The 27280-nt window shown below is 36.0% G+C and overlaps 1 protein-coding gene across 1 annotated transcript in view; it reads left to right on the top strand.

Moving 5' to 3' along the window:
- Positions 1–12414: 12414 nt before the first annotated feature.
- LOC149080909 (fasciclin-1-like) overlaps positions 12415–27280 on the top strand; it is a 71697-nt gene continuing 56831 nt past the window's right edge. The window contains exon 1 of the mRNA XM_089237591.1: positions 12415–12978. Coding sequence (XP_089093717.1) covers positions 12805–12978 — 174 coding nt within the window. The 5' untranslated portion in view covers positions 12415–12804. The remainder of the gene's footprint in view (positions 12979–27280) is intronic.

The following is a 27280-nucleotide window of genomic DNA, read 5'->3' as shown; positions in this document are numbered from 1 at the left end:
ATCGATGAATTTATTATTAGCGATTAGAATATGCATGGGCTGCCAAACATCACAGCCTAATCAAGATTTTTCACAGGCTTCATGATTAGTGAACATGATTAGTGAACTTGTAGCTTTAAAGTAAAAAAAAACACACACACACACATTTGGGATTCATTGCGAGGCCCCGAATACAGCTCTGTTAGCACCATCTCCTTTTACATGGGGGTTTGTGTTGATGATTTCAGTTCAAATTCTTCAGCCATCGCGAGTATATGATTCGACCGAAACTGATTCGGAACAAGAATGTTTTAACCCTTTTCCCGGCAGAAATTACTACAACCCGAGTAGAGTTCCTTCCGATATTTAGAAGGTACCATGTAAGGAGGGGGGGATAGGAGAATGCGTTCCCCTTTGAGAAATTAGCTTCACAAATGAAAGGCTTTGAAGGAGGCAAGATACGTCGCCTACGCTCCTCAGAGGGTAAAATGAACGATGAATTCTACTGTGAGTACACAGTAATCAGTCAATATCTGAAATCAATTGGGGAGTGTAAGAGGGATACGTTTCCATCCGCTTCCTATGCCGATTCTCGTAGAATCCTATGCTTCGATTCACTGCGAATGATGCGATTGTTCGGATCCTAAGTTAAAGCAGTCTTAAAATTATTTCAACGATGTTCAAAGTTCACATAGACATGATAGCCGTTGTGTAGGGCAAATATATATACAGGGTAGCGAGGAAAGTCCCTTTGGTCGCATTTTACTGGCGAACCGATGGTCCGTGTGAGAGAGGTATACTTCCAAATAGGAAAAATTATCCAAATAACGTGTAGAATTCAGATACGTCACATTCATGTTGCAATGGGTTGTACAGTTATTAGAATAAAAAATAAAAAGCTTTTTACGTGAACACTCTGTCCTCAAAAACCCAATTAGGGAGTTGTTTGCCCTGTCTCTCTTGAGACAGACGAACAAACAAATTTCCACGGTTTATACCATAAAGTACATCTTTTGGCTACAATCAGTGATATCTCGTATTTAGGATCGCGATTCCCCGAACTTTCCTTGATGAGGTATGGTAAAACTTCTAATATTAGGGGTGTGTGGTAGTTGCGGTCGCACTGGGCCCTGCAGTTTGAGGAGCCCTGCACTTATACAAATACAAATGTGCCCAACGAGGTGGCTGAGGAAAAGATGCCCATAACAAATACTTATGGTAATAGAAGTGAAAAAATATATACAAATCAAAAACACGTTTTTTTTTCGTAGTAGCCTAAACAAGGTTCCTGATTTTCAAACTGATTTGATTCTGGAATCTTCATCAATTCTGGGATTTTCATCAATTCTAGATTTTCATCAATTCTGGGATTTTCATCAATTCTGGGATTTTCATCAATTCTAGATTTTCATCAATTCTGGGATTTTCATCAATTCTAGATTTTCATCAATTCCAGATTTTCACCAATTCTAGATTTTCATCAATTCCAGATTTTCACCAATTCTAGATTTTCATCAATTCCAGATTTTCACCAATTCTAGATTTTCATCAATTCCAGATTTTCACCAATTCTAGATTTTCATCAATTCTGGGATTTTTTTCCCATCAACTCTGGATTTTCATCAATTCTGGGATTTTTTTCCCATCAACTCTGGATTTTCATCAATTCTGGGATTTTCATCAATTCTAGATTTTCATCAATTCCAGATTTTCACCAATTCTAGATTTTCATCAATTCTGCGATTTTTTTTCTTATTAATTCCGGATTTTCATCAGTTCTGAAAATTTTTCCTCTCATAAATTCTGGGAAGTTTTTCCCTCTCATTAATTCTGAAATCTCATCAATTTTGAGATTTTTTCCTTTCGTTAATATTCTAAGATTTTTTCTCATTAATTCTGAATTTTCATTGGTGAGTAGATATTTCCCACCATTCCAGTCAATTCCGTGATAATTCACGAATCTTTGGAGATTCCCGATTTCCCTCCCATCACAAAATATATAAAATCAGGGGCTAAGACCGGAACCCCCAGAAACTATTTCGCACCGGTCCCCGCGTCGGATAAAGGTGGCCCTTCGCCAAATCGTCTCTCAAAAACGTCTCTCTTTCACAATATATTTATAAATTTTTTCAATGAACATGCGAGACATTTTCGACATTTCCATGAGATAAAAAAAAAAAAAAATGCTTTTCATGTCAAAGAGAACACAAGAAATGCTTCTGATGGCAGACATTCCGAGCGATGAATCTACGTACACGGAATCATCTCGTTATCATTTCTAAAAACAGGGAAGTATTATGAAATAAAAGAAGAAAAGAGGATCGTCCTTGAAGTTGAAAGTTTCGTGAGTTTCATTATTCATGAAACAAACACAAGAGACCCTAAAAATGGGTGATACGCGTCGTTGAATGCGGAGTTTTTTGTGTTGTTCACTGAATACATTATAATACATATTTTCTTTAGTTGAAGAGGAAGCCATCGATTTTTTTTCTTGTTTGTTTTGTGTCTCGTTCCCCCCTTATTTTTTGGCATGTGCGTGTATATATATATATATATATATATATATATTTTTTTTTTACATGTGTGAGAAAGAGAAACTTCGTACAGGAAATAACACGTTATCGTTATGATCGTACGCGTTTCAAACACACGGTTATCCCCGGGGCGTATGGTAATGAGTTCAAGTAAAATGGCTTCCATATCTTTGTGGTTTCCAAAAGGTGATGATGACATATGTTGAGGAGGTCTACGGCTTCAATCAATGATTCGTGCTGTTTATAGAAATTATAAAGAATGTATAAAATGAAATCGCGAAATTGTTGTGTCGAAACAGAATAAAAAAAAAAAAGCCAAAAAAATCAATTATTATTCAAAAATGGGTTCAAGAAATTGAAAAATTGAAAACTGAATTGGTGTAAAGCAGTGACTCCCAACGTGGGCGTTAACGTCCCCTTGGGGGCGATGGAAGGTTCCAGGGGGGTGGTAGAAGCTGCTGGTGTAGCATAGTATCCTATGGGTTAGATTGCGTTGGGGGCGATGGAAAGAAAAAATTTCTGAAGAAGGGGGCGATGGGCCATAAAAAAGGTTGGGAAACTATGGTGTAAAGATTGAAAAAAATGAATACAAAAAGGAAAAAAAGAGTGAATATATACGGGAATGAAAAAAGATCCATACTTTTATATGCTGCACCAGTGTGGCTCTACTCGAGCAATCAACACATGGTTAAATTAGAACAATATCAAAACAAAACAATAAGAGCTATGCTGGGAGCCAATTGGTTCATCAGGAATAGAAGTATAAGAAACGATATAGGAATGCCCACCATACACGCCTTTGCTCAAAAGCTGGCTAATAATCTCTTCCAAACTCTTGAAGAGTCAGAATACCAACATCTTAGGGAAATATCCACTTACCCAAAAGATCAGATATCAGCTTTTTCCAGACCCAAAAACTTTCTGGTTATGAAAAGACCGGAGGTACCGGGATTGTGAAAAGTGTATATAAGCAACTATATATAGTGTAAATAATTAGACCAACTGCAAAATATCAAATTTGTAGATAATATATATTTAATCAAATAATCATAATTAACTGCATTTAATAACATATAATCCCATTTATTAATATGATCTATAGTTGACGCTGAACATAAAAATGAGAGTAGGTAATATATGCATTATGATGAATGATTAATGTTAAAAGAATAGCATTAATTATAACTTAATGACGTCCTAACAGGCTGATGAAGTGACATTCTGTCACTGCCCTGTTGAGTGACACTTTCTGCTTTCTATTTCTCCTCCAGCCTACTTAAGCTTTCTTTTCCCCCTAGATTAATAACCCAATATGGGTAATATTAAACTCTAAGTAGTTTAAAAAATAAAACATATACAACCATGGCGAAAATAGCACTACTAGTCCAGGATGGCTAAGAAATGACTCAGGGGTATGCACTGATTGCCAATTTCAGTCGGAACCCACAGGCCACTATGTCATATTTAGGATTTAGGATTAGGAATTTACAGTGGGAGGCTATTCACACTACAACCCGTGTACCAACCTACACCTCCAGACAGACTGGAAAAAATACCAATGTTTACTTCAAGACATAGTTTCCCAACCTTTTTTGTCCCATCGCCCCCTTCTTCAGAAATTTTTTTCTCCCATCGCGCCCGCCCCCCCCCCCCCAACTCCAACGCAATCGATCCCATAGGATCCTATGTTACACCCGTAACTTCTACCGTCCCCCCCCCAGGGGGCGTTAACGCCTACGTTGGGAATCACTGCTCCAAGACATACCTATACTGATTCCACAGCAGGAACCAGAAGAAATGGATACCCAGTTTTGGAAAAGATCCCGAATGGCATACAGGCATGCATCGACGCAGCAACTTCCACGATACTTAGGAAGTCATAATCCACTAGCGCTTCCGTACTTCCTCAAAGAAAAGGCAAGAGAGAAGAATCGGGCGCGGTAGCCCAGGTCGATAAGGGGTGAGGTGATTCAAGTATTACGTCAGCATCGGGGGTGGGGGGAGGAAGGGGGATTTCGGATTTGCTGACTTTTGATGACGGGGGGGGGGGTTTGAAGGGTGCTTACGCCATCAACCACCCCTTTTTGAAGATATGAAATATTCTAAGCTGCTGACGAAATTTTGCTGACATGGGGGTCAGTGTTTTGCTGACTTTTGATGACAAGGGGGGAGGGGGGTCAAAAATGGCTGAAAATCTGCTTACGTAATACTTGAATTGGCCCTAATAAGATACTCGCCCAAAGTACCAAAGGATGTTTAGAGGTGTCGCGAGTTCGACTGTCAGAAAAAAAATAAATTGGGGAAAATTAAAGGAATAGAAAATAGATGGAAAAAATTGAAAGAACGAAATTTTTAAAAATGAAGAACAAAACGAAAAATTAAAAGAATGAGATGAAGAAATTAAAAAAGAAGAAAATTAAAATTATAAAATTTGTTTGAATTAAAGGAATAAAAAGACAAAAATTAGTAACGAAGAATAAAAAAATGAAAAATTGAATTAATAAAAAACAGATTTTTTGATAAAAATGGAAAAAAATTGAGTGAATAAAAAGTACAAAAAGAAAGAAATGAAAGTGATAAGGAATAAAAAAATTGAACTAAAATTAGGGTGAGAAAAAATATAAAATAAAAAGATAATATGAAAGGAATGAAAAAAGAGAAGTAATTTAATGAGTAAAAGAAGAAAAATTAAAAGCTGAAATAAGCAAATTCAAAAAGAAAAAATATAAATTGAAATATTAAAAATAAAATAATTTCACACAAAATGAAAACAAATTCCATAATATAAAATTGAAAAATTTAATGAGTTAGAAAGTGCAAAAGTATTAAAAAAAGGGGGAAATATTAGGATAGAAACTTTCAAATTATTAGAAAAAAAAAAATAGAAAAACGTGGAAATAATTAAAAAACAGAAAAAAACGACGAAAAACATTGAATGAATAAAAAAAAAAAGGATAAATCGATGAATTTTTAAACAAATTGTAAAATTCAGTAGAAAAATTTAAAACTAATTATGCACAGAGAAATGAAAAAAAAAATGCAGATTGAATGTATCAAGTGAGAATAAAATTATTAAATAAATGTAAAAAATACATAGAAAACGATTAGAAAGCAAATTTTAAAGAAAAGGTGAATAAAAACTTAATGAATTATGAGATAAAAATATATCATATCCGAGAAAAATGGAAAATGAAAAAAAAAAAAAATAAAACCAGAAAAAGAATGAAAAATGAATAAAATGTAAAAGGATAAAAAAAAAGGAGAAAAATTGATAAAATTGGAAGATTAAAAAAAAAAAGATATGTAAAAATGATGGGAAAGTTTCAAAACAAAAAAAATGGATAAAAATGATGGAAAAATATGCTAAATGAAAAAAAAAGAAAATATTTTCGAAAATGTATAAAAAAAACAAAGGTTTTAAAAATAGGTGAAAAAGATGAAAAAAAAGATATAAAATGAAAAAGGTCTGAAAAACAGAGAGAGAGAGAGAGAGAAAAAAGCTTATAATATGAGGAATATTTTTTCTCTAAAATCAAGGAATCAAAATAATATGTAATAAAACATACTCACAAAATTGATATGGTGAAATAAACTGAAAAATTGTATAAATTAAAAGTTAGATACTTAATACAAAATGCTATATGATATAGAACAAAAATATAATTAAATACATACTCCACACAAATATTTAAAACTTAAAACTTAGTTTCTAATTGCAAATTATAATTTCATTCATCAAAATAACAACAATAATTTGAACAAAGGAAAATAACAATATATTCATACGGAAAGCATAATATACATTCCAGAGGGCTCAGATGATTATATTTTCAAATAATCATGGATTATTATAAAGCATGAGCTGAAACAAAATTTAGAAATTTTTCCTGAACATTATAAGATTTATTTCTCAATTTATTTTTTTATGAATAAATACGTATAATGGAATTAATAATCACTTTCAAAATTTTGATTTCAAGAATCAAACTGAAAAAAAAAAAATCCAGATTCAACACGAGTCAAAATTGTGGAAAATTTATCTGTAAAAATATTTGGAAAATGCTTTGTGGATTCTATAAAGAAAGAAAAGCAATTACTTCAGTCTGTTTTAATAGTGCTCTTTGTATTGCTTGTTTGTGTGTGATTGCGAAGCTTGATGGTGACGGATGCCGCACGAGCGTGGCCATTTTCAAGAAGATTACGTTTTAGAGGCCACCATTCTCTGGAGGGGCCCCCGTCCATCCATCTATATCGCGTTGAAATGTACGATTCTCTTTTTACCTCTCGTCCCGCCCATTGTAGACATTTAATTGTGCTTAATGGTTCACTAAAGCACGCTTCCCACTGCTTCCAACAACAAAAGAAGAGAATATAGTGACTCATATATTATATATACGCCACCCACGCTTTAAGCTGATCGTTCGCGAGAGGATTATATGCTTTTCATACATACAGTGCACGCAATATGTACGCAGACCATTGCACGATATGTAATGTCGTTGCTTACGTAAAATAGAATGTCTTTTCCCGTGATTTTTAGTTGATTTGTATCGAAAAATATGCGAGGAAAAATTTATGTGCTATTCCATGCTAATTATTTAAATTTTTTTGGAAATTAATAAATCCGGAATAAATGCAGAACTGTTTCGAAATGGTGGTTTTTGCAGTATCGCGTTATTGCTTATATCTATTATTTTCCACTGCTTCAAACAAGAGTTATCCATTTCACCAATACCTGATGTTTGATAATTTTTGGGATTTTCGTAAATTTGAACTCTAATTGGGAGATGTAAAATTTGATTTAATATTCGTAATTATTTTATAATTCTGTTTGTTTGGTATTTACATGTTTCATTTTCATTTATTTTAGTTTTTATTAATTTTATTTCATTTATTTATTAATTTTATTTCATTTATTTATTAATTTTATTTCATTTATTTATTCATTTTATTTCATTTATTTATCAGAATTTTTTATTAATTTTATTTCATTTATTTATCAGAATTTTTTATTAATTCTATTTCATTTATTTATCAGAATATTTTATTCATTTATTTATTAGACTTTTTTATTCATTTATTTATCAGAATATTTTATTCATTTATTTATTAGACTTTTTTATTCATTTATTTATCAGAATATTTTATTCATTTATTTATTAGACTTTTTTATTCATTTATTTATCAGAATATTTTATTCATTTATTTATTAGACTTTTTTATTCATTTATTTATCAGAATTTTTTATTCATTTATTTTAGTTTTTATTCATTTATTTATTAGAATTTTTTAGCAATAACTGTTGATAAGAAATGGATGAAAATGAAATTCGCAATAAATTATCTGTTTCTGAGAATGCGTATTTGCGTATTTCAAAGATGCTTGCGTCAAAAAACACTCGAAAAGCTTACAGAACTCTTTTCTCGAATCAATCATAAATAAAATATGTAAAAATTGAAATAATACTTAAGGATTTATATTTCAAAAAATAAATTTCTTAACGGATCTCACTTTTGTTAATGTCTCACCCATAATCAGCATGGACTTGAAGTAGCATTAAAGTAAAATTAATTTAAAAGAAAATTAATTTATGATTATTAATTTATGATAAAATAATCTTTTTTTTCCCCCGAATAGGCAAACTGAAGATAAGTGCTCCAGTGAAGCCTTTCAATTGCATGATAATTGCGGGGTGAACCTCAAAATATATGTAACATAAATATATCCGACCGTGGAAACTTAGTAATAACTGAGTCATCGGATGACTGTTGCCAACGCCCTGAGAAAATGAAGCCAACACCCACTTGCCGTTCACGTGTTACACGTGGCATTGAGAAAAAGCCGGGGTTTAATACGCCGGACAGTACATATATGCTCGTAACATAATAGTATATATATATATATATAGTTAACTGATACCTTTCAAATATTTTGCTGGGATATAACGTAAATTATTGCAAAACAACAGCGCACGCGCGCGAGCGTTGTGTATACGGAAACCATAGAAAAAAAACCGAAATCCGGGAAACCTTGTAAATATTGAACCAGTTAATAATGTTAATAATAAAAAAAAAACCGCCAAGGGCAGATGTTGGCTGAAAACGTATGAGAAAAATAACCTTTAAATATATATATATATACATAGATCGATGACTGAACAGTACTATGAGGGTATATTTTAGCTTTGCCAGCTGCCTAACGCCAGTATATAAATTACATACCTCTCCACTCTTGATGAAGCAGGAAAGATAAATCAATGGACCCCCCAGAATGAGGGTAACATTCAGAACATTGAGGCGATTCTAGAATCGATTGCATTCAGAGTTTGACGAATGCTAAAAATAGAATATTCAATACGATTGAACTGATCGATTCGTTCTTAGTTTTATTTGGCTGATAAACTTAGTCTAAAATCGCCACGTTTTTTTTTTCGATTGAAACATGCATGTTTCGTGCTATTTTCAATATTCTCCGTTATAATTTATTGCTTTGTATTTGCTAAGTGATGATTGCGCATTTTTACTTTTTCCTTATGGAAGTATTGAAGTTAGCACCTTATAGCAATCTACGATGCCGTGTATCTGTCGGGGTTTCTGCTTGATATACTACAGGGTGGTGTCCTATAAATTCCTAAATAGTTTAAAAATTCATAAAAATTGAAGGAATTGGTGTATCTGAGTATGGTTTGCGAAAAGTTATTCTCGCAAAGAGGGATTTCCTTTTTGGTACAGAAAAATAATGGTTCAAATTTTTGATCGGTAGAGACCGCTGCACCAAAGTAAATCACTGAAAATATGCTTGTACATACAGGGTGTATGACTATAACCGCTCATTTCTGGACTTTTCTGTTACTGGTGCTTACATAAGATTTTCATTGGTAGAGAAACCGCTATTGGTGAAGTTCTTTTACCTCAGCCATGAAATATTTTCAAGTCGAAAGAGTAGCGAGACCCCCCTAATGTAGTAGCAAGGTTGAAGTTAATAAGTTAACCTAACATAACAAGGAATGTTAGTGGAGTGAAACTCTTCTTATAACGGGTACCTTTGTTTTACGGCCAAAAAATAATTTAATTTTATTTGAAACGTTCCAATAAGTATCCCCACTTTTTACGGTTACCCCGTTTTGCAGATGAATTTCTTTAAACCCTTCAGTGTCCGCGAATGAGAGGTTTTACTGTCACTGATTTTTTTTCCGATCTTTTCCTAGAATTTATTTTAGAATTTATGCACAGTTTTTATTTTTTTTGGACCAATGAAATTGATCTTATCACTAATTTTCAAATTGATCTTATCACTAATTTTCAAATTGATCTTATCACTAATTTTCAAATTGATCTTATCACTAATTTTCAAATTGATCTTATCACTAATTTTCAAATTGATCTTATCACTAATTTTCAAATTGCTCTTTCATTTATATGATTGTAATTTATACTTCTTTTGAATTTAGTGTGATATAGATTTTGAAAAGATGTTCAGGATCAGAAAATTTATAAAAATAGTATTCAATTTGTCTTTTATTCGTTTTCTTTCTACCTGACTTTAGTCAGACTACTAATTGAGGCTGTTCTGAAGAGAAAATAGTGATGGGAAAACAACATATTATCAAAATTTCAAACTACGGTCCACTCCGCTTTATGTGATCGCGTCGGGATCCGAGGCTTCTGATAACAATAACTGAATGATAACTATATCCGAAAAATGTCTCATTTGCAAGCACAGTGATCATACATTCAGTATGGTCGAACGGGACGAATGAAAACGGATATCCGCAAAACGGGACAACTCTGTTTTTCTTTTCCACAAAACTGGTTGCAAAATGTCGATTGTTTCATTTTTTTTTTTATTCCATTCTAAAAAGCAGGACCTTCACTTTCTTTCCTTCTAGCTAAAACCCTGTATTTTTTTTGTTATTCTGCCATTGTGAGGTGTCAGAACGAAACTGTCTAATATGTATCACAAATTACGATATTTTTTTTCTGATGTACACAATACGCGTTTCCCTTGATCCCTTGGTAAAGTCTCTTGGAAAAAGAAATTTGAATCTGGTCAATTGAAAGAAACTTTCAAAGAACTGAAGGAAAGGCCTTTTTTTTTTTTATCCGTCATACATTTGCCTTCACTATAGGAAGCCATTGCAAAAAAAGGCGTTCCACACGTACATGGATCGCAGCAAATACAGTACTACGGACTGATTTTTCAATATAATTTCAATTTCAATTTATTTTTTCGTACATGAAAATATTACAGTGTATTATAGAACATGTATGATTATTGATACAGGTGAGAACATTGAACAATATAACAGAAGAAAACTGAACATGTACAGTCGAACCACGAAGAAAAGGGCGAAGAAAAGATTACTACGTTAAGTCACGACCTCCTATATAACCTTGGTTATCTAGGTGGTCATGGTTAAGTACGGAAATGGTTGTCAACGGGGGAGGGGGAGCATCTTCTAGAGAGAGAGAGAGAGCCTCCTACATGGTCTTGCGGCCTAAGAAAGTTCAACCAAATTTATTTTTTTAACGATTGGAGTATATTAAAACCTCTTTCTCCGTTTCATCGATAATTACAGTTTTAAATTAGTCTTCGTGAATTATAATTTCCATCATGGGGATCCCTGACTTTTCTCGGACTGCTTACTGAGAACTACATGTTAACAACATATGATCAAATACTCAAATAGTTTTCGGTAACCACACCTCCGCTGCAAAAGCTGAAAAATTCAAAAATTAAATACAACGCGCCGTTTTTTTTAAAAAAAAAACTCACAGTCCTGAGAACAAAAATTAAAAAAAAAGAAAGAAACAATCATAAATATTTAGATTATTTACGGTAAGGTATAAAAATACGTGAAATAATTGGAGTATATTTAGCTATGCAAGATGAATCACCAAAATTTTAGGAAATTCTCCTCTTTTCCTTCAAATTTTTAGTAATCTATGGCCCCGTGTATATTTGAATATAAATGAAAAATACGCGGTCAAAAAAACTCATTATAACAATTTCTTTCCTCTCCATTTTTATTTATTTACTTATTGCAATTTTGGAAAGTACATCTTTTAGTGTCATTTCAATACACATAATACTGCTATTTAATTACAATATTTTTTTTAAAACCTAAAAAGAGTTGATTCCCTGTTGGTGAAATATTTCGAGATAATTTTTCTGAAATTTTACGTGTTCTCAGTGATTTATAAAATCTCACCGAATCCAAAGAATTGGAAATAAAATTCAAGGTAAAAACCATTTAACTTTGCTAAGCAAGATTTTATCTGTTTGTAGATAGCATTGAAATCAAGTTAAATACGGTATATTTTATTCTTAATTAACCGATTTAGCTAATAAAAAAAATCCCCTCTAATTAATTAAATTCCTGTGTTGATGTAGTGTTTCAATTGAAAATATACTAACAGTTATACTAACATTTACATTCGTTTTGGTTTAAAAAAAATTTCAATGTGTTTTTTATGGGGGGGGGCATAGAAGGTTAACTAAGCAAAATAAATAACAAAAATTGCAGGAAATTTTACTCAATTTCATTAGCCATTAGTTCTGTCAAATTAGAAATTCCATCGTGGATCCCCGACTATCCTAGGACTGCTTATTGAGAATCGCTCGTCTTGTAAAAATGCAATATGTGGTGATCGAACGTTCTGAAAAACGACGATCTAAAAATAACCATGATACAATTTTTATTGATAATTTATTTTTCTTCGGTTATTTTCGTAAACCACACCCCGTTTTGATCATTAAAAAATATATATATATAAGTATAACGAGCATCTTTTCTCGTGGAAAGTAAGATCGATGACGGTCAACCCCTGGCGAAATTTGGCGACGGGAGGGGAAAATTTGGCGATTTTCTCTTCCTATCTTGCACCAATATATCCGTTCCAAAAGGGATAAAAAATTGTTTTTCCTCTCCTCTCTGTACTAACCGGGATGGGAATGCGTTTATCCACAGGCTGGGTTAACTTGACTGACCATCACTGACCAGTGGCTTCTAGATGGATTAAGCCGAGAGAGAGATTATATCCACTCTCTCTTCTCTTTCTTCGGAATCTTTCCCCCCACATCTTAAGGTTGTTTTCTTGACATTGCCGTGTGAGTGCGCGTAAGCAAAGGCGGGAAGTGCTGCGTGGAAATAGTTCGAAAAAATGGATCTTATTTGAGGGACACCACCACCATTCGATGGACACAAGGAAGGATATACATTGATTGAGATATACTACGCCGCTGGAGAGGATATAGAAACGAGATATTATAAAGAGAGAGAGAGAGAACTATGGGATACTCCACCGGATCTGGAATAATATTACCGAGTTCTTCTAGGATGGCCGGGATACAAATATTTAGGATTTGGGCGGTGGCTTTGGTGTTGGCCTCCGGACTGGCTACCATGGTGAGTTGCGACGAGAATGTATACGAAGCCATAAGCCGTCAAGGTGATCTCTCTCAGGTGAGTGGAAAAACATTATTTATTTGCAGGGGTGAGAATTTAATTTTTTTGTTCCGTTTCGTAATGTATGCAAATTTTCCGAAGAAATTGTTGAAATTTAAAACTAACATATTTAATTTTTTCCCCCTTTTCAACTGATTTTTTAGAATTATTAATTATTTTTTTTAAATCTATTAATAAAACGGAATTTATTGTAACCAAAACTATGGCTGGATCGCCTAATTTTCAGCGTCTATTGGATTTCTAGCACCTTTGCTTGATTAATATAAACTAATTAACTTAATTAAATAAAATAATTAGTGATTGCTATATGGGGAAACCACATGTATCATGTGACGGAAAAATATTTGAGAAAAAAAAAATTATTCCTGTTCAGGGTCAAAAATTTCATTTTTAAAAAGCCATAAAAAATTTAATTTCTTTGTAAAAAAATTAAAAAAATATATATTATGGCACTCATTGCACCTTTTAATTTCCAAAAAATGTCAATTTTATACAAAAAATTTGAATAAAAACTAATTAAAAACTTTTAAACAAAGCGTTGCGTAAATGCAACGCCAGTCAAAAATGGACCAAAAACATTGTAAAAGATGAATTAAATTCTCGATTTTTAGCAATAAATACATTGTAATTATAAATAAAAAAAATTTCTATGAGTGAATTAATTGCCTTGAAACTTCAATTTATGAATATTAAAAAAAAGGGAGTAAATTTGCTGAAATTGTAATAAATAAATCGTATATCACCAATGTAAATAGCCCAACGACGTGACCAATGTCTGAAATCTAGCCAGTTCAGAAAATTTACTTTCCCCATCTATACATCAGACAAAATCCGAATTGCACTGAATGTTAGACCACTCCGGACTTCGACCGGCCTATTCTCCGGGAAAAATTAATGACTGTGGAAAAACAAAACTCACTGCAAAATGCTAATAAATTGAAAATTTAAATTCAACACATTTTCAAAAATTATTGTTTATTGATCAATCGCTAATTAGAGTTTCATTTCATTAATATCAAAGTGATTACTTATTAAAATTTAATACAAAGCCTAGAAAATTCATTTGATCAGAGATTTATTTTTTCCAATGGTTATATGAATAGTGGAAAGCCTGAATATGAAATTTCAGGGATATTATATTTTTCAAAATTCTTCAGCGATGTTCAACAGATTTTTTAGAATTATTAATTATTATTTTTTTAAATATACTAATAGCACCGAATTTATTAGAATCAAAACTTGTATAGTGCTCGATGCTCATGCCCAATTTCGTTCTCGCGAGCACTCTTGATCAACGTTCCAATTAAACACCTTTAGAACAGCGTTTCTCAACCAGTGCTCCGCGTGCAAATAAAATAAATCAATAAATTTGATTTTAAAAAAAAAAGGGACCTAAAGGGTTCCGCCATGTAAATGTATACACTGAAAAGGGCTCCTCGAGTCAGAAAAGGTTGAGAACCGCTACCTTTTAGAGAGGAATTGCATTCAGGGACTGAAATCGTCGTCATTTCATGCATTCGTATGTTAAACTTGCCGTAAGGGTGCTCTTCTTTGATTGAAGGGTACAAGCAGTGCTCGCGACTGGAGAGAAAGATTGCAGATCTCTGCTCTATTGGATTAGAAACATCGTAAAAGACAAATTTAATTCTCGATTCAATAAGAAATACATTATAATTATAAATGAAAATAATTTCTACATGAGTCAATGAATTGCTTTGAAACTTAAATTTATGAGTATTAAAAAAATTGAAGTAAATTTACCGAAACTAAATTGAATATATAGCATATCACACACACAAATGTAAATAAATATGATTAATAGTGATTAATTTCGTGAAATTTCCTTAACCATATCTATACATTAAATAAAATCCGAATTGCACCAAATTTTAGATGACTTCGGGCTTCGACCGGCCGATACTCGAACCATGCAAACTTCAGACAATAGTCATAACTGTGAAAATAAATTGTGAGACATTAAGAGTTCCCACGCAAACAATTACATTTTAGTGGTTAGCTTGGTTGATTATACAACTCGAAATTATAACTGCATTATCATATTCTTTTACTTCTCATTAGTTTACAAATTTGACATCTGTTTTGAACCTGAATTTATAAAACGTAAAATTTGTTTGCAGTTGAGAACATTAACAATCGAAGCTGCGTAATTATTCCGACGAGGAGGAAGGATTCAATTTTGATGTTGCAATGTTGATCAATTGCAATGTTTATTTGATCAGAAATTTTCCCTGATCATTAGATGGCGCCACCCAATATATATATGTATTTATTCCAAATTGTTGATATTTATTAATTACATAGTTTAATAATAACGTTGATTTTTAACCCTTTACGGTTCACACCCATAAAAAGTATTGGTTTTTTTTTTTTGCAAAAACGGATGTAAATTGGTAAATTTAATAAATTTGTAAATTGGTAAAAATTGAATTTTTAAAAATTTGTGCTGTTAACATTTAATTGAACCTATACATCAATACAGTAATTTAATTAATAATGGTTTATTTTTTAATTAGTTATTAAACTTTTTTAATTAGTTATTAGTAATTAGTTAGTCGGATACTAACTACTACCGATACTAACTACGATATCCGACTACCTTTCTTGTCACTTTTCTTTAAAATGGTTCTGGAGTGAACTTTAAATACATTTTTTGATAGAAAGTGTCTCGAAATGGTCGAAACAGTGACAAATTTTTGTCTGTCTATTATATTTTCTATGAAAAAGGCGTTTTTATGTGAAATTTTAGGCAAAATTCATGTGATATTCGAAACACGATTGCAAAAAATTTTATTTATGAAATGCTTTGTGATTTTCACAGTGCATTTAGCTAGTAATGTTGCAGGTTATGAATCAAAATTTAAGGGATTGCATGATATGTTCATAAGTTAAACTAAAATATGTTTAAGTACGTGTGAATTTTTTGAAATTTCCTCCTACATTTTGTCTATAAAACACTGTAATTCAAAAAATATACGTGATAGACCTTAGATTTTGGTTCATAACCTCAACAATATATAGCAAAATATCACATTAAAATTTCGTAAGGATGCAATGCATAAATTTTTACAAATCATGTCACAAAGTCAAGTAAAATGTCAAAAATATCAGTCTTCGTAAAACACGTTTAAAGTCTTTATTCGCGTATTACTTGTATGTAAAAACGCAACACTAAAGTGAACGTTACTTTGATTCTAATCATCATATAAACAAAACAAGGCCCGTTTTGGAATCACAACAAATAGGGCTTTTATAAAAAATAAGAAAATGAAAATCCATATTTCCTTCCAAGATGACGTTTTCAACGTAGTCGGACACCTTCATTAGCTGAAATTGCTAATTATAAAGGGTGAAATAGAAAGTTTGCTTTGATTTTAATGTTAAATTTATAAACACGTAAATTCTTCCTAAGCACAGTTGTATAATTTTTACCTTGAATTTTATTTCCGATTCTCTGTGAATTCGGTGTTAATATAATAACTAGGGATAGCATTTTTATGCTCTGAAAACTTCTGAAAAATGCTCTATAAAAAATGCATTTATACCCTTAAAAAACTGTAAATATATCCTAGAAAATTTTTCATTCCTATCTCATGTAACGTAAGTACTATATGATAATGAAATATGTTAATGAAGTAAAAATATCTTGAACCATTATTACTTATTTGTATGAGCAAAAGTTATTCGTTTTATTAACTAAAATCTCATCGAGCCGCAATTTACTTCAAAAATTTCTCTTTTGAGTAAGTTTTTGCCCGCAAATTCGGAATCAATGTGCTGCCATCTAAAGGTAAAAATACCTAGCCAAGTACTGTAGCTTTAGAAAAGCATTGCACAAAATTAAAAATTTAAATAATTCTTTTTATTTGATAAAAATCTTAAAATTTCCCACAAACGCTGAAAAATCCCCCCATCCTCCATTTACCAATTTTTCCAGGTGATTAATCTATTTACACCCACCTACCAGTGTCATCGAAGGGATACTATTTTTATGCTCTAAAATTCCAATATCCCCCCCCCATAGCTGATTGGTTGAAAAACCTGAATTTCAGGATTTTTTTACCAATCGGCAATGACGTACCATTTTCAGTGCATGAAAATTCTAGCCCCGAGAGCTCTCGCGAGAGACATGAACCGAAAAAACCAGTCACCCCTGGGCTTAAATTTTTTAGCAGCGACCGACCAGGACCATTCCTCCCAATTTTTGTCATGCTTGTTTTTCTTCTTTCTTATACTAAACACACACACACACAAACTAACACTACAAAATTCTTTCAATCTCCATAGACCCTTCATGGCCCGTTTGCAATCCCACAGTCAGCCCTTACGGAGCTGGGAATGGGGGAAAAACTTTAATTCTGGTCTGGTCTGGTCTGAAGTGAGATAAAGTATATAATAACCGACATTCTCTGTGAATCTGGCCAGTTCGTAAAATTTCCGTTTCCTATTTCTATAATGCGTAGGGCCGGTATTACACTATAAAATTTTGATAATAATTCTTTTATAAAACTTAAAAAAATCTAACCAATAAGCACATCCGTTACATTCGAGCGAACTTAACTGATCCGCCTATTGATTGAATTTTTCAAGTTTTATAAACGAGCTTTTAACAAACTTTTATAGTGTAATGCCAGCCTTGGGCCTGTATTACACTATAAAAGTTTGATAAAATCCCTTTTATAAACCTTAAAAAAATCCATCCAATGAAGCTCATAGGTTATATTCCAGCAAATGCAACCGATAATCTTATTGGTTGAATTTTTAAAGTTTTATAAAATGACTTTTATCAAACTTTTATAAAAGTTGAAAAATTCAATTACTAAGAGCATTGGTAACATTCTAGCAAATGCGGTCGATCACCTTATTGGTTGTATTTTTAGAGTTTCATAAAAGTTCATTTATAAAACTTGAAAAAAGCAAGCATTTTTAAGGCTATCCGTTGCATTTTCCAGAGCGTAACCAATAACCTTATTGGTTGAATTATTAAAGTTTTATGAAATGACTTTTATCAAACTTTTATAAAAGTTGAAAAATGCATTGGTAACATTCTAGCAAATGCGGTCGATCACCTTATTGGTTGTATTTTTAGAGTTTCATGAAAGTTCATTTATAAAACTTGAAAAACGCAAGCATTTTTAAGACTATCCGTTGCATTTTCTAGAGCGTAACCAATAACCTTATTGGTTGAATTTTTAAAGTTTTATAAAAGGGATTTTATCAAACTTTTACAGTGTAATCCCGGCCTTAAACAAAATCCGAATTACACGAAAATTTGCAAACCTCCAATATCTCATGGCTGATGGAAATTAGTTTAGAATAGAAGAAATTATTTTTCTTAGAATTAATAATTATGTTTTTATTAGATAGGTCGGCCTAACTAACTTTTCAATTTAGTAAGGAATGCACTGCAATTTTAGATAAACAATTTCTATGAGCTAATTCTTTGGCTTAAAATATGAATACAGCGCAACCTCGTTACAACGATACCCGATATAAAAATGATAAATCTCTCTCTCTCTACAACGATATTTTTCCAAGTCTTGTTTGGAAAAGTCTATACTCTGACGCTAAACTGCTGCCTCTCGGTATAACGCGATAATCTCTTTACAACGATATTTTTTTCATGGTCCTCAAAAGTATCGTTATATCGGGGTTCCACTGTATGTGTTTTTCATAACGCTCAGTATGGAAGAATGGGATAAATTTTTAATGAAATTATATTGGAGTGATGTCGTGTATCACACAGATGTAAGTACACCTACGAGGTAACCAATGCCTTGGCGAGTTCGTAAAAAATTTCCGTTTCCTCTTCTGTGCATTAGGGGCCGTTCAAGTATTAAATTCCGAAAGAAAATACCTTTATATGTTATTATAATCAATTTCATTGCTATTTGAAATTCATTGCGACCCGCCCTTTAGGCAGTATATGCTAAACCCATGGCCCACGGACCAAATGTGGCCCGCGGGAGGGGGGGGGGTTATCTAATGTCACCCGCCCCCACCAAACCTAATCTTCTGAAAGTGAACTAAGCGGCACATTCACAGATCACTTAAGTGTGACCCGTGACACAGTTCCGGAATACTTAAGCGATCCGCAGCACATTTAGAGATCCCTTGAGTGACATACAGCACTTAAGCAGCCCCCAGCGCAGTTCTACATCACTCAAGATACCGGCGGCGCATTCCCAGATTACTTAAGTGATTCCTGGCATGTTTACGAATCATTTGAGTGATGCGTGGCGCAGTCACGGAGCGCTTAAGCGGCCCGAACACATTTCCAGGTCACTTGAATCCGCGAAACATTTAGAGGTCACTAAAGTGGCTCTGTAAGCGACTTATCAATAGAGGGAATTGTTAGTTCAGGTACCCACAAACTCGCGAAAGGTTTTTCTCGTTTTTTTGGCGCACCGAGTAAGACGCCATTAAGAATATTTCATATTTTTATAAAGGGTGGTTGATGACGTAAGCATCATCTGAACCCCCCTGTCATCAAAAGTCACCAAATCGGAAACCCCATCCCATCGATACTGACGCGATACTTGAATGAGCCCCTTGGACAAAATCCGCATTGCACGAAATGTTAGAACACTTCGCGCTTCAACCGGCCGATTCTCGAACTGTTCAAAAACAAAATCCACCACTGTAAAATTAACGCCCAATGTTACAAAACTGGAGTAAACTGTACGAAATTATATATATAAAATTTAAATCGTTTATCACACAAATTTTAAATAGCCCAACGAGATGGGGCCGTGGTCTGGAATCTAGCCATTTCGCGAAATTCCCGTTCTCCCACTTCAGGCAAAGGTCCGAAATGTTAGAACACTTGAGGCTTCGACCGGCCGATCCTCGAACCGTGCGTAACTCGGATATAAGTTATAGCTGTGAACATAAATTATGAGACATCAATGGGTCCCACGCGAACACTAGCACATAGATACAGTAAACTCTTTACTATGTATTTAAATATTTTCTTTTATATCAAAATATATTCCTTCAATTTTTATTAACGGATAGTTTTGAAATCGTTTCAAATTTGAGAACTTGAGAAATTTAGAATTTACTTACGTTAGAAACACGAAAAATTGAAAACTATTGATTTTTCTGTTGAAAAAATGCCGGATTTCTATTCCAAAAATATTAGGCTTTGTTGGATCAATAGATGGCGTCACCTCAAACTATCTTTGTTTCTAATTTTTGATATTTATTAATTAAGGAATTATTAATGAGTGATTATATGATAACGATGGCCACTTGGCTATTATTTCTTCTGGGCTGTACCCATTTTGCATATTCTTAGACAATCATTCCTGCGAAAACACTCGCGACTGGATACCGTATTTCCCCCCGCATTAGCCTGGCATGCCATAAAACTCGAGGGACGTCTGCTTTTTTTTGAATACTGGGGGGGGGGGGGGGGTCTGGACCGTTCCTGGCGTGCCGGGAAAAGCGAGGTTTAATAAGGATCGCGGTATGCATTTATCCAATTCAATGGATTTTCATAATAAATTATTTTTAAGAATGTTCTGGGATCTGTAACTCGAATTGTCCGGCATGTCAGAAAATACGGTTATTCCCCCCGGGCATGTTGTCACCCTCGCTGTTTCCCGGCATGCGGGATGATGCGGGGGGAATACGGTATTTTGATGTCTTCGTACGAAAACATACCGAGAAATATAAATTCCAATATTTTTAGATAATTGTTGGTTTTACGAACCAGCTGATGATCAGATTTTACGAAGGTTCAAACCCTGAACTCAGCGTTTCTCGGCCTTCATGGACCTCTGAAGAACCAGACAAGACCTGGACTCTGTCCCTTGAGGGATACAATCCCTTTACCCGATTGGGTTGAGTCTTGCTGGGGAGGGTCAGAGGGGCCTTAATGGACCCATCGAAATAATAATTGTTCTACGAAATCCCGACAATAAAAAACGTAATCTCTCAATCTGAGACCATAGAGCCCCACTTTGCGCTTCTTGGGAAACCGTGGAGGGGGGGGGGCAATGGTGAGATTTCGGTGGAAGGGGAGCCATGTCGGATACTTAGAGGGGAGTCAGAGAGATATAAAAAAAAAATTTGGATGCGATGAAGTTTTTAAGTGAAAGACGGTAGAGAGAAGTGACAGTTGCCGTTTTAACGCATGGGCCCACCCGGGCAAGGCCCGGGGGCCTCACAAAAATGATACGTGGTTGGAATTGCCGAGAATTCACAACGTAGGGCGCGAGAAAAATTATTTGGCCCGGGGGGCGCGGTAGCCCAGGTCGATAGGATACTCGCCTACAGTGCTAAAGGATGTTTAGAGGTGTCGAGAGTTCGATACACGGTTCGTCCTTGTCAGAAGACTTTCCTGACACAGGGACACAACAATAACGGCGACATGACCGCAGAACAAATTGCTACCGCAGGGAGTCCCCTATCGAGCACCAACCTAAAAAAAAAGCCTGCCGTTCGGAATCGGCAATAAATTGTAGGTCCCGGTCTAATTAGCCCTCGTGTGCAGAAAATGACCGTGGTGCGGCAAAAATGATCAATGGTCATTTAGCCCGGGGGGGCCCATGATGCTCTTAAGACGGCCCTGAAAAGTGAGACCACTTTCAGAATCCATCAGAAATGTCCATAGAACCCTTGTCATCGTCCGTCCCCACACAAGGGCAGGGCTGACAAGATCAGATGAAAATTTTATTACTAGCTCAGTATAGAAACGATAAGTGATCGATCGAGTGATTATCATTGTTAACAAATAAGCATTTTAGTGACTGGATTGTTTAAAAGTAATTATTTCGTATGTATTTTAACTAATGCATAAATATTAGTGAATTCTCGATGGAAGAACAAACACAAAATTAATAAAAATGTCCGCAGTGTGTGTGGATGGGTCACAGTCCGCATTTGTGGCTTAGTGTCCTCCCAAGGAATAACCATATGTCTTGCAAATCTCGTTAGGCCGCGTCTATAGAAAGACCGGTGTAGTGATTTTCAAAGCGTGCGTCACTGTGAGCTCCCGATATTGATGCATGCATGTTCGCTGTTCTGAGAAAGGGGGGGGGGGGTTCTTTGTCGGACTATTCCAACACCATCTTAGGGGTCATTCAAGTATTATGTCAGCATAAGGGGGGGGGGGGTTTCGGATTTGCTGACCTTTGATGACAAGGGGGAGGGAGGGGGGTTTGAATGTTGCTTACGTCATCAACCACCCCTTTTTGAAGATATGAAATATTCTAATATTCTAAGCTGCTGACGAAATTTTGCTGACGGGGGGGGGGGTCAAAAATGGCTGAAAATCTGCTTACGTAATACTTGAATGGCCCCCCTTATAGAACAAGGCCTCCGCACGAAGGTTGTGACGTCAACGAAGAAGGAAATATCTCCTATTGCCATTGAATGTACTGCAAAAAGAGGGGTAAAGACATGCGTCGGCCTGCTATATCCAATGTCGATAGGTGAAATGGCCGCCTTCAGTGACGTCACGAGCATCGTGAGGAGGCCTGTTCTCGGTAACAGCAGTGATGAAAGTTTGTGTTTTTAGTGTGTCTAACCATTCTTTCACCCATGGATCCTCTGTAGGCCATGCGTTATTCCTGTGGTCCAGCTGTCTTATAAAACAAGCGTCCCCGTCCCACCCACATCCAGAAACGGGTCCCTTTCCACTTGTTAGATTAGTTTCCAAGTTAATTTGTGAAGAGTACATTCGTTTTATATTAAGATCGATTTTTCTTGGTTTCTATACTTTCCCATGTATAGGACCATAATCTTACTCATACGAAGATACCACTTCATTTTTGGTCCCCTTGGAATATCCTAAGACTTGTGGCATCGGAAACTGCGCCGCATGTGTCTGAGTACCCGAAATTACTTCATAAATCAAAATTTTCACCAAAAAGCTCAAGACGAGCATCCACAGATCTAAAGCATCTCTGATGCTCCCTCCCTAGGCCTCAACCCACTAAATGGGCTTGGTTGAAGGGGAGTGCAGAGGACAGCCATTAGGGGCCATTCAAGTATTACGTAACCAGATTTTCAGCCATTTTTGACAGCCTCCCTCTCCCCCTGTCAGCAAAATTTTGTCAGCAGCTTAGAATATTTCATATCTTCAAAAAGGGGTGGTTGATGACGTAAGCAACCTTCAAACCCCCTTCCCCCCCGTTATGAAAAGTCAGCAAATCCGAACCCCCCCCCCCCCCCCCCCCGATGCTGACGTAATACTTGAATGACTCCTAAGGACACTTGAGAATGTAGAGTCCAAGGCTTATATATCGTGTCTCCATAGTTTACACTCTAAGCGAAGGTTACTCAACCTTGAGAAGCGTGCGGGCCACTTCGTTGGGTTGTAAACGCGCCGCACAGGCCACTCAATTCGTCTGGAAATATGCTGCGGGCCACTTGGGTGACCTGGGAATGCACCGCCGGTAATTCAAGTGGAACTGCACCGCGGACCGCTTAAATGCTCTGGGACTGTGCCGCAGGCCTTAGGTGATCTGTAAATACGCCGCGGATCAGTTAAGTGATCTAGGAATGTGCTGCGGGCCCCATAAATGATGTAAAACTGCTCTGCGAGCAGCTGACAACCAACAATTCCCCCTATTGATCAGTTCCTTACAGAGCCACTCTTTATTGACCTCTAAATGTTTCGCGGATTCAACTGATCTGGAAATGTGTTCGGGCTGCTAAGTGCTCTGTGACTGCACCACGCATCACTCAAATGATCCGTAAATATAAATGTGCCAAGAGCCACTAGACGTTGTCTATAGAATTTCCTCGAGCCGCTTCAGTGCACAGTAAATGTGTCTCGAAGACCACTTAAATAATCTGTAAGCGTGCTGCAAGCCCTTCAGTAATCTGGAAGTGTGCCTTGAGCTACTTGAGTGACCTTGAAATGCACCGCCAGCCACTTAAGTAATCTGCAAATGGTATCATGAGCCGCTAAATTGAACTGGAGTTGTGCCGCGGGTACCTAAAGTGATTTGGAAATGTGCTTGAGGTCACTCAACTGATGTGGATATGCGCGCCGTTGGTACCTTAAGTGTTCGGAAAATGTGCAGCGAACCACTCTAGTAATTTTGAAATGTGCCACGGGCCACTTAAACGATCTGATGATCTTTCGCGGGCCACACGTGTAATTCATGTGCTTGAGGTCACTCAACTGATGTGGATATGCGCGCCGTTGGTACCTTAAGTGTTCGGAAAATGTGCAGCGAACCACTCTAGTAATTTTGAAATGTGCCACGGGCCACTTAAACGATCTGATGATCTTTCGCGGGCCACACGAGTGATTTTGCTATTTGTCGCGGGCCCCCCATCAGATGACTTCGAGGACCACATTTATGTAGCCCTCGATCCACGGATTCAGCATGTCACAGCTGCATGAATGCTTTAGGACACCGTTTCTCAACCTATGGTCCGCAAGCAGACTTGTAATTGATGGGGTGTCACCATGTATTCTAAATACGGGATATCACTGAAATTTGTCAAAAATTGCAATTTATTGCTTTAAATGCAATTTTCTAATTGCTGCTGAAATTGCCGAAGGGTGTGGAAATGAAGGGCTGTCTACAAATCGAAGTAAACAAAAACTTATTCCACGAAAAAAATATATTCGAATGACTTGATGACCACATTTCACTGAGATAATGAAATTCGGTAAAGTGGGATCCTGAATAATAATCCCCGTAAAATACGGGACATCGCCAATTGCCATCAAAAACATTGCCAGGGGCAGGCGCAATCACCAATCGTAATTACGATTCCAAAAATAATTGAGGGCAAAGCGTTAAACTTGACAAATAAAACGAAACACAAAGATATGGGATCTCATAAATGTGAAAATCAATACAATTTTTGCGCCATAATTATCATAACATAATTTATATTATGGAAACGCTTTGTATTTTCGCGACTTTGGTGAATAATACAGATTCAAATAAGTATCGTCGGAAGAACGGGACAAATGCATAAAAACCATCGGAACGACGAAAATTATAGGAATGTCCCGTAAATACGGGACACAAGTATTCCGTCCGAATTGTTTCAGGCATTCCACTGGTCCTTGTTTTCAGCAAGATTGAGAAACACTGCCTCAGAGTCTATGCGGTGGGGAAAAGCGGAATAGATTCTGTCGGAGTCTTCAAGATTGTCAATGGAATCGCGATGGGATGGACCGCGAAGAGTACTATTTGCCATCAGTTCAGTGCTTTGGACGAGATTAACACGTTGAAGACAATCCATCCGTGTATATCCCTCTCAATTAACCCCATAGCCTACTAATAAATTTTTCTTAACCCTTACAGCGGCAATCCCGAGATATCTCGTCTTCTTAAAACCCTCTCATTTCGGCAATCCCGAGCCCAGATATCATGTTTGTCTTTCCCACCCTTGTCTTGACAATCAAACGCCAACGGGCGGAGTCAGCTTTTGTTCAAAGTCTGATAACTAGAAGGGCGGAGGGGGGGGGAGAGAGAGAGAGAGAGAGAGAGGGGTATTTTTTCTTCCCCTTGAGTTACGAGCACAGCAGACGTCCTCAGGTCATACCAGAGTAAGCCCAACTTCTCCACGGATGGACGCTTTCAATCTCCAGGTATCCGCCTTCCAGGAAAATCCGCCAGGTATGACGCATTTTGTATACACTGTACATACAGAGACCTATATTCGTTTTTGTATTGTTGAGACCCTTTTTCGTTTCATCCAAAATTGTACACTTCTTTTTAACCCTTACAGCAGCAATCCTTAGATATCTTGGGTTCTTAAAACTCTCTAAACACGGCACCCCAGCGCCCAAATACGTAAGTATACTTCTCCTGGTAACATGTCCCCCTTCAATCAACTTCCAGTGGGGGGGGGGGTGAACTTTTGTTCAAAGTCTGATAACGGAATGGGAGAGAGACGGTGTTTTTCCTCTTCCCTTCAAGGTAGTAATACTTATTGCGTACAGCATAAACAAGCGAAAACTATAGGTTTTTTATTCTCTCTTCATTATACTACAGTAATAGTGAGAAATATTGGTGGGGCAGATGGCAGCACACATAACAATCATTACACAAAAACAAACTTCACGTCAGGTTCACAACGCATGGAGACACATTCCAGCATGCACCAATTCTTTGGAAGTTCCGCAGAGGAATATGGACGAGGTGGATGTGTGGTTCAGTAGTCGTGTTTTATCTGAAGGGTTCTCTCTTGGGAGAGAGAAATAACATGTTATAAACATGAATATTATCGCAAAGGTCACCTTGAGCTTCAAATGTAGTTCATGTTTTTGTTCTCACTGGAGAGGGATGTAGCTAGGGTTTATTTTTCCGGGCTGGGGGCGGGGGGTCAAACGTGACTTTTTCTCCTTTATAAATTCGATAAGTTTATATCAGCATTTTTGTTCTACCTTAATATTCGCCGCCATCTTGAGATTCCGCTCGAGGCAGTTGCCTCATTTGCCCTATTTAGTTCCAACACTGCCCTGGAACATTGGAACGTATAAACGTCAAAGGTTTCTTAGAGCGTGTATGTAACTCCAAGAAAGCCCCCCCCCCCCCCCGGTATATGAATATTAAAATCAAAGCTTACAACAAACAACATGAGTATGAATTTAAAGAGTTCATTAGGGCATGTGATAAAAATTCACCGTCTCGCCCCCCAAGTTTCCTCCAGAGGTAGTTTCCACCTCCAGCCCCCTTTAGTTCCGGTCCTGCGTGGAACTTGGAAATAAACATCAAAGGTTTCGTATATGACTTCAAGAGTACCCCTCTCCGGAGAACATGGATGTAAACATCAAGAGTTCCCCCCCGGAACATGGGCATAAACATCGTGGGTTCCACTGGAACTTTAATATAAACATCAAGGTTTTCCCTGGAACTCCCAACTCTCCCGGGACTAGCCAAATCTCGTGATCCTGACCAGCACGTCATCATCAACGCGACTGGTTAGAAATTGCCGTATGGCGATGTGGTCGGAGTTGGTGTGTTGTTGAAGTAGTAAGGGGCCATTCAAGTATTTAGTATCGTACGCACATTTTTAGCCATTTTTGACTCCCTCCCTCCCTCCCTCCTTGTCAGCAAAACTCTGACCCCCGCCCCCCTGCCAGCAAAATTTCGTCAGCAGCTTACCCCCCCCCCCGATGCTGACGTAATACTTGAATGACCCCTAAGTTATCGTGGCGATTCAACCAGGATTTGAAGCTGTTCAAAAACGTTATCATGTGAACATGCCATATAAACATGCTTTCAATTCCAAAATCCCTAAATAATGTATTCTAAACCTTTTGTGCTCTACCGGCTGTGCCAATAAAATGAAGGCC

This window comes from Pholcus phalangioides, unplaced genomic scaffold (assembly GCF_987345545.1).
Source record: "Pholcus phalangioides strain wild (caught in Gottingen) unplaced genomic scaffold, Ppha-v1.0 ptg000010l_1, whole genome shotgun sequence".
NCBI lineage: Eukaryota > Metazoa > Arthropoda > Arachnida > Araneae > Pholcidae > Pholcus > Pholcus phalangioides.
Note: the sequence above shows the minus strand (reverse complement) of the source record. Positions and strands in the feature narration are given on the sequence as shown.